Source organism: Drosophila busckii, unplaced genomic scaffold (assembly GCF_011750605.1).
Source record: "Drosophila busckii strain San Diego stock center, stock number 13000-0081.31 unplaced genomic scaffold, ASM1175060v1 chrUn_06, whole genome shotgun sequence".
NCBI lineage: Eukaryota > Metazoa > Arthropoda > Insecta > Diptera > Drosophilidae > Drosophila > Drosophila busckii.
Genome location: NW_022872722.1, coordinates 27,121 through 36,536, shown reverse-complemented (window position 1 = coordinate 36,536; position 9,416 = coordinate 27,121). Strand labels below are relative to the sequence as shown.

Below are 9,416 nucleotides of genomic sequence, written 5' to 3'. Positions count from 1 at the left end.
TAGTTTTTCGCATCGTGCTGTCAGTGTATATAAAACTATTCATCACAAATATACACAGTGCATATACAACTATAAACTTGTCGATACAAACATACATATGTATATCAGTGCATAAGTGCCGCCAGTGCATTTAAAACAGTATTGCACAAATACACCTGAATTGTGATTGTCGCTCTTATCGTACTTTAACTTTGTAATGCACATATGTAATTGGACATTTGTCACAGCGACTGCCGCCAGTGCATTTAAAACTGTTGAAATTATTTTAAATCCATACTGTGCTGTGCGCGCGTGCTTCATACATAAATAAAATAAAATAAAATGCATATACCGACGCTCCACCATCGAGGCTTGGCGCTTTAATAACAAGCGTCTCATTTTTCAATCACATGTTACTGAGATCTTGAGTTTGAATCGCATTGAATCATCTTCAGCTGTAAAGCTACGATCTCTTTCGGACACTGTGAATGCCAACATCCGCGCGTTGCAGAGTTTGGGCAGTGCTGAGCAGATTACTGGATGCATCATCGTGCATAGTCTGCTTCAAAAGGTAGACAAGGCATCTCAGGCCAATTGGGAGGAAACAACGCCGATGGACACCATTCCTACATGTGAGCCATTCATGGAATTTCTTGATCGTCGATGTCAGCGACTGAAAAATGTGGAACATGCTATGGCAACGTATACGCCTAGCACTAAGGTGGGAAAGAGTAGCAAAATTCCTAACAGTAGAAAATCCTTTGTGTCCACTTATACTAATCCAAACGAATGCATGTTTTGTGATTCAACTGGCCATTCGATATATCACTGTTCCCGTTTTGGTAACTTGTCACCACAACTGCGTCTTCGTGAGGCTAAGAAATTAGCCCTTTGCATCAACTGCCTGCGCAAGGGACATCGCCAGAGAGAGTGTACTTCTAGTACATGCAATCGTTGCAAGGCAAAACACCACACGCTTTTACACTTTGACAATCAACCTGACGCCACTCAAGCTAATAGCGCTCTGCATGCGACTACTGCATCTACATCACTCATCGCCCAAAATAGTAGCCATGACGTTGTGCTTTTGGCAACTGCTATTATCAATATAAGAAGTCGATTCGGCAATCTCGTTCCTTCTCGTGCCCTGCTTGATTCTGGTTTACAGGTGCACTTCATCACTTCTCATCTAGCTCAGCATCTCCAGCTACGCAAGCGCAAGTCACCTACGGTGATATCTGGTTTGGGAGATTCCAGTGTAGTCGCAGAAGGCTATTCTGCAGATATTTGTCTAAAATCGCGTGCATCCGACCACTCGGCAAATATTTCGGTTTTGATAGCACCGTCCATCACTGGGCATCAACCCAATTACAACATCAACACTGATCTTTGGAATATACCCTCGAGTCTTCGCTTAGCTGATCCTGAATTTAATAAACCGCAACAAATCGACCTACTTATTGGTGCAGGTCTATTCTTCGAATTGTTATGCGTTGGGCAAATAAAGATGGCTCCTGGTTTGCCCATCCTTCAAAAGACTCAACTCGGCTGGATAGTGACAGGAGGAGCACTTTCGCCAAGCCCTGCCTCGTGCCTGACTCCAGCATCGCCTTCTAATCCTGATCACAGCCTTGATCAAATTGTTCGTCGGTTTTGGGAAGTAGAGTCCTTACCTAATGCCAGTAGCAAATACACCAAGGAAGAGCTTGTTTGCGAAACACACTTCAAGCAAATGCACTCTCGCTTGCACACTGGTGAATTCTCTGTTCGCCCTTCCCGTTAAGCCAGGTGTAGAAATGCTTGGTGATTCTTATGTGCAAGCATATCGCCGTTTCTGTAATCTAGAACGTCTACCAGAGCTTAAGGCAAAGTACTCAGCATTCATCAAAGAGTATGTGGACCTCAAACATATGTCCCTTGTGGAGTCCAGCCTGCGAGGTCAGTGCAGGTACTTTCTTCCTCATCATTGCGTGCTTAAGGAGGATAGCTCAACAACGAAGCTCAGAGTTGTGTTCGATGGTTCTGCCTTATCATCGTCAGGCCACTCTCTTAATGATATTCTTATGGCTGGCCCCACCATACAACCCAAGCTGTTTAACACTCTTATTGCAATTTCGGACATTTCCAGTTGGCCCTGACTGGCGATATTTGTAAAGATGTATCGATGCGTAAGGATGGCTGGCTGGCAAAAATCCGAGAGTTGCGTCGAAGGGTTTAACTATGCCGGGACTGGGGGAGCCAGGTGGCATGGACGATCCGCTGAGGCAAGGACTTAGCGGAGCCGGCAACAGATGGTACCTAAGGTATCTCGAGCGGGGCCTAAAGCCGGAGGAGAAGAAAGAAAACCCCAAGGCAGTCCCCAAAAAGCCCAAGGGTAGGGGCGAGAGTCGTGCAGAGGTCGAGCAAGCACCGTCCCAGAGCACGAAGAGACCGCGGGTGTCTTACGCCAGTGCCACCAAATCAGTGAAGGTGGGCATCACGGCCGCTGACTACCCAAGTAGACTGCTGGCCAAGGAAGAATTGACCAGCGTAGAGACGATGCTGATCAGGGAGTTGAGGAAAGGGTGGATCACCAGCCTCAATTTCAACAACATCAGATTCAGGCCTGGTCTGATAATAGTTGAATGCCGGGACGACAATACCAGGGACTGGCTGGTATCCGTCGTTCCCAAGTTGACTGCGGTAGAAGGAGTGCAGCTCAAAACCTGTATGGGGGAGCAGCTTCCGGAACTGGAGGTAGTCTCAGTTCACTTACCGCGGTCATCAGGCGAAGAGGAGCAAACGTCCGTGGATCTGTTGAAGAGTCAGAACTCTGACCTTCTCCCGGACACCTGGACGGTGCTCTAATGCACTGACACAAGTGGGGGAAAGCTGGTGACCCTGGGTGTAGAGCAGCCCGCTCTACTGTTGTTCCATGCTCCTGAGCTACCGTTTTGGCCACCTCCCTTGTCGGCTGCATAAGAAAAAGGGCGCAGCAGCGACAGCGACACCCACAGCCGGGCCTAGCACCGAAGTGACTGTCCCCGATGCAGTCAACACGGCCGAGAGGGATGCACTAGCTGAACTCGAGGCTGAGGTTGACAGCGCATCACTGGGAGGCCTAGACCTGGAAGGGCTACAGGTGGGAGAGTCGGAGGACGGCAAATCCGAAGACGAGCAGACGCTCGTCCCAGACAGCCTGGACGACAGTTTAGAGCTGTCGGAGGAGGAGCCAGTCCTCTAATAGAATGGAGAGCACCAGCGAGGCACAAGTCAACCTGCACCACGCGAAGGCAGCCTCGGCTGTCTTAGCGAGGTTGACTACCAGGCTGGGCCTGGGGCTGGTGCTCGTCCAAGAGCCGTGGACCGTCAGAGGAAGAATCTGCGGTCTGAACGACAAGAATGTGCAGGTAATAGCAGACTGTCGCGAGACTAAATCAAGAGCTTGCAAATTGATAAGTAAAAACATAAAGTTCTTATGTCTCTCCCAATTCCTCAGTAAAGACCTGGTAGCAGTGCAGATCACTGTCGGGTCGAGTCCGAGGAAACTGGTGGTAGCATCAGTCTACTTTCCGGGAGAAGATGCGGAGGCACCACCACCTGAGGTGCAAGCACTGGTGGACCACTGCAAGAGAAGAAACCTCCCGTTTTTGCTGGGGTGTGATGCAAACGCATACAGCAAAACGTGGGGCAGCACAGACGACAATAGCAGGGGTGAGTACCTTCTCAATTATTGTCTAGAAACCGATCTAAGCGTCTTAAACGTCGGGTCTGAACCGACGTTCGTTACCAAGAGCAGAGCAGAGGTCCTGGACCTAACGATAGGCAACAGGGGACTCTCTGGGCTTATTCAGAACTGGAGGGTATCCCAAGAACCGTCAATGTCGGACCATAGAATAATTCTATTCGACATTAAGAAGGGCCTAGCCTTCAATAATAAGATTAGAAACCCGAGAAGAACTGATTGGCTGGCGTTTCAGGAAATTCTCGATCTAAACTTGAAGAGACTTAGAGTCAACTCCAGAGTGGGCTCAAACAGAGAGTTAGAAAATCTAACTAATGATTTAAATGAGATAATAGCAGACGCATACCATGAGAGTTGTCCAGAGAGGGCAGTGACCTCAAGAAAGGACAACCCTTGGTGGAGTCAGGAACTAGAGAAGCTGAGAAAAGCAGTTAGAAAACTGTTTAATACAGCAAAGAAAAATGAGAGCAGCTGGGTTTATTATACTACCAAGCTTACAGTTTACAATAAAGAAATAAGGAAGAGCAAGCGAGCCCACTTTCGCAAGTTCTGCACCAACATAGAAAAGACACCACCAGCAGCGAGGGTGTTCAAAGCGATTTCAAGCGCAAGAGGCATTCAAGAACTCTGCCTAAAGAAATCAGACAGTACTTTCACGGAGAATGAGGAAGAGAAGGCTAGACTTCTACTCCTAACACATTTCCCCATGAGCAGAGTGCTGAAAGAGTCGTATACACAGATAGAGGGGGAACCAGAATGGACTGCAGCCAGACGGCCAAACTGGAAAGTAGCCTCAGAAATAGTAAAAGATCATAGGATACTGTGAGCAGTTGGCACATTCATGCCATACAAGGCTCCGGGCGTAGACGGTATATCACCGATACATCTACAGAAAGGACTGCTAATGCCGTATCTGATCAGAATACTTAGGGGCAGTATAGCACTAGGGCACATACCTAGAGCCTGGAGAGTAGCCAGAGTTATCTTCCTCCCAAAGGTCCTTTCGGCCGATAAGTTTGACCTCTTTCCTACTCAAAACCCTTGAAAAGGTGGTGGACAACTACATGAGGCTTACGTACTTAGTAGAACGTCCATTACATAAGAGTCAACATGCATACAGAGCGGGCAGATCTACTGAATCAGCGCTAGTAGAACTCACGATCTCTTTCAATAGGTCAGTGAAGGCTAAAGAAATTGGTTTCGGCGCCTTCATGGACATAGAGGGGGCTTTTGATAACACGGCGCATAACGTAGTAGTGAGAGCACTGACCAAAAGAAATGTAGAGAAAGGACTAGTGGCTAGAACGCTTACTAGACTCCAGGATAGCAGAGGTGACAGTGGGTACCTTAACAGTCAGAGCCCAAACTACAAGGGGATGCCCGCAAGGTGGTGTTCTATCACCACTCATGTGGAGCATAGTAGTTGACGAGCTCCTTGAAACTCTTTCAGACAACGGATTTGATTGCCAAGGCTATGCCGACGACATCACCATTGTCTGCAAGGGAAAATATGAGCACACATTATGTGAAAGGGTCATGCTGGGACTAAAACTAAGCGTGGAATGGTGCAAAAGCGTGGGGCTGAATATAAACCCAGCCAAAACCACTATAGTTGCATTCACCAACAGATACAAACTAGAATCGCTGAAACCAATAAAAATCGGAGATGCGACAATACAGCTTTCCAACGAGGTCAAGTATCTAGGGGTAATACTAGATAGTAGGCTAAAGTAGAAACGCCAATTAGAAAATTCTACCAGGAAGGCAACCATGGCTCTAATGAACTGTAGAGCTCTTTCTGGCAAGAACTGGGGTCTCTCCCCCAAGATACTCATGTGGATGTACGTAGAGATGGTACGACCAATAATTAGCTACGGTGCGGTGGTATGGGCTGAGCGAACAAAACTGGTATGTGCGAAAAGGTCTCTGAGCAAACTTCAGACTAGCCTGCACGTGCATATCGGGCGCAATGCGCACATGCCCGTCCACAGCATTGGACGTGTTACTTGGGTTGCCACCACTGCACATCTACATAAAGCAGTGTGCGAAAAGAGCAAATTTTAGAATCCAGGGAAGCGTGCAAGTATGGGAGGAGGGGAACACCTCTACTCTCATAGCACAACTCCCTCAGGACGTAACAGATACCAAATATAGTTTCAATAGATTCTTTAATACTGAAATAAGTAATAAGACAGAATGGAAAGGCCTATCTAACACCTATAATGTGAAAACACATGCCATTAGGTGGTATACAGATGGGTCACTCACGGAAAATGGGGCAGGAGCAGGAGTAAGCGGACCCAAATACAAGTATTACGAGCCGCTAGGAAAATATACAGGCATTTTCCAAGCGGAGATTCACGCTATAGAAAGATGCGCAGCTTTCAACATGGAAAGAGGCTACATTAACAGGGACATTGCCATCTTCTCGGACAGCAGCAATTAAATCACTGATTGCTCACAAGGTAGTCTCAGGACTAGTATGGCAATGTATAGACTCACTCAACAAGTTGGGTAGAACCAACAGGGTGACCATTTACTTTGTCCCGGGCCACGCCGGTATTCCGGGAAATGAAATTGCTGACGTACTAGCCAGGAAGGGAGCAAGCTCTGCTTTCTGGGGACCAGAGCCTTTTTGTGGGCTTGGGACAAGTTATGTTAACAGAAGCATAACCCTAGAAACTCAGCGGGAGAGCGAGATCTGGTGGGAAGAATCGGTAGGAGCCAGACACAGTAAAAGATTACTGAGCGGATATGACACGAAACGTACCGTCGAGTGTCTAAATTTGAGCAAAAACTCGCTTAGGATAGTTACAGGCTTTCTAACGGGACATTGCAGAATGCGCAAGCACCTACACAAGTTAAAAATTGTGGACGATGCCTTGTGTAGACTATGTCTAGAGCATGACGAAACTCCAGAGCACCTACTGGAGGAATGTCCTGCGCTCTGCAGAGTAAGATTTAATCAGTTGGGGATTCCTACCCTAGACACAAGACAGATGAGGAACTTGAAACCAAGAGCCATCTCGATTTCAAACCTTTACAGCGAATCGCATCTCGTTAGTTCAAGAACTAACAACAAGCATGGAATGGCGTTATGTACCCACCGCATGCAACCCTGCTGACATCTTGTCTAGAGGAGCGCTTCCGAGCGAACTCATCGACTCAGCTTTGTGGACGCATGGTCCCAAATTCTTACTTGAGGAACCAATCGCCTTCATCATGTCAGCCACCACAGACTCTTCCAGAGCTTCGGCAAAAGGCTCTCATTGCCGTCACTCAATGTGCTGATGTCAGTCAAAGATGCAAATTTGTGAACTCATTTAAAATCCTTAGGCGTGTCTTTGGCTACATATACAAATTTAAAAGTCGCATCAGACAGCTTAATCTTACAGTAGATCGCATTGACAAGGGCACTCAATTGCTCTTGCGTTGCATTCAAATGGTTCATCTGAATGATGAATACAAGACTGTTGAAGCTGGAGGGAAGATCAAAGCATCTAGCACAATTGTCTCGCTTACTCCATTTCTGGATGATTTTGGACTTCATCGTGTTGGCGGTGAGCATGTCGCTCGGCCCATTGCATGCCAGCTGTTGCTTGTTCGATGTTTGCTCAATGCACTCGGTGCTCTGAGTCGGTAGAGCTGGAGTGCAAGAACGAGCTCGATCACATGTTAAGTGCAAGTGGTCGAATTTTAGGTCAGGGGTAATTGACCGTTCGAAAAGTACTGCATCAGCAGTATTTTGAGTTGACTCGGCCACGAAAGAGAAGTACGCGTTGTTTCGCTGAAAAGAAAGCCGGCGTTCGTCTTGCTCGCGCTGTCTTTGCTTAAGAATGTCGTTATGATTAACTTTTTTTTAGTTTTTTGATATATTTTTTTATTTATTAATTATTAATAATTAATCAATTAATTAATAATATCAATAAATTAAATTAAATAGTGCGTTTTCATCGCACTTAGCGTCTTTTCGCGTTTTACACTAGTTATACACTCTCACTGCACTCTAAACTTGTGGGGTTTATATTTTTTTCCGGAGTTCTATAAAAACACGTCTGCATGCGACGACGATTGCAATCTGTTTTGAAAACTAACGCATGACTGTCTGAAATGTTTTAGACATCTGCCTGTTTGTTTGTATGGCAACCTCGGCGCTTCATTTGTAATTGGCTACAGATCTCACTACGGATACATTCTTAGCTGCGCTGCGTCGGTTCATATCACGACGTGGGAAATGCGCAAAAATGTTTAGCGATAATGGCCGCAACTTTGTGGGAGCTAAACGTGCGCTCAACGAGATGGAGCAGCTACTTCAATCGCAGCTGCGCAACGAAATCATATCACAAATCCTGGCGGCTGACGGAATTCATTGCAATTTTATACCGCCGCATGCCCCACACTGGGGTGGCAAATAGGAGTCTGCAGTACGCTCTATAAAAATGCATCTTCATCGAGTGATGGGCAACGCGACGCTCACATTTGAACAAATGCACACACTTTTGGCACAGGTGGAAGCTGTAGTCAACTCTCGGCCACTGTATGTCACATCAGATACTGACATAGGGTATCTGTTACCTGCACATCTGCTTATTGGTCGCCCATACATAATGATTCCTGAAGGCGATCTTGCACAAGTGCCAGAGAATCGCTTGGATTACTGGAAGCAATCACAATCCATGATGCAGGCGTTTTGGAAGCGTTGGCACCAAGAGTATTTGACCACTTTGCAGCAGCGCCCAAAGTGGATGATGAAATTACCAAACCTCGCCGTTGGTGATATTGTATTAGTAAAGGATTCGCAGACTCCGCCAGCAACATGGATTCTGGCATGAATTATACAAACTCACCCTGGATCTGATGGCTTGGTACGGGCAGTAAGATTGAAAACAAGAGCTGGAGAAATGACTCGCCCAATCACCAGAATTGTACCACTGCCAACCTATGAAACTGTGTTTCAGCGCCGGGCGGGATGTTGAGGAACGCACAACGTAATTTGTTTGAATTTAACGACCGGGTGCAAATTTGAACAACGGTCGTTTTGTATGAATTTCAAACGTAACGAATTTCTAGTTTAAGCAGCATTGAATTCGTCGTGGAACCGGTTTTAAGGCGCCAGAAGTCTTCAGCAAATTTCTGACGAAATTCAATTTTTGTGCATGTGTACATGTGTATGCATTTGTTTAGTTTAGTTGCCGATTCACAGCAGAGTAATTTAGACGTGCTAGTGGCAGTCTATCAAATTAAGAATTTTTGTGTTGTGTTGTTAACAAACAACAGTAATTCGCAGAACTTAACCAAAGGTTAAGTCAATTCAAAAGTTTTCAACAAGATATAAAATTGAACGACAGTCAACTGATAAAACTGATACAAATGATACAACTGATATATATGATACAACTGATTCAACTGATAAAAATGATACAACTGATACAACTGATTCAACTGATACAAAGGATATAAACTGATACAAATGATACCAACTGATTACAACTGATACAAAGAATACAACTGATACAAATGATACAAACTGATACAAATGATACAACTGATACAAATGATACAACTGATCAACAAATGATAAACTAATACAACTAATACAACTGATATAAATGATACAACTGATAAAATTAAACCAATGATACAACTGATACAAAGGATATAACTGATCAACAGAATAAAAAATTGGCAACTGATAAAACTAATACAACTGATA

At 45.5% G+C, this 9,416-nt stretch overlaps 1 protein-coding gene across 1 annotated transcript; it reads left to right on the top strand.

Annotated features, from left to right (window-relative positions):
* Positions 1–2,199: 2,199 nt before the first annotated feature.
* Positions 2,200–2,826, top strand: LOC117134996. Its single transcript, XM_033294710.1, has one exon. It carries the CDS (start codon positions 2,200–2,202, stop codon positions 2,824–2,826), a length of 627 nt encoding a protein of 208 aa, XP_033150601.1.
* Positions 2,827–9,416: the final 6,590 nt, after the last annotated feature.

Coding starts and splice junctions, on each gene's coding strand:
- LOC117134996 (XM_033294710.1), top strand. CDS start 2,200: ATGCCGGGACTGGGGGAGCCAGGTGGCATGGACGATCCGCTGAGGCAA.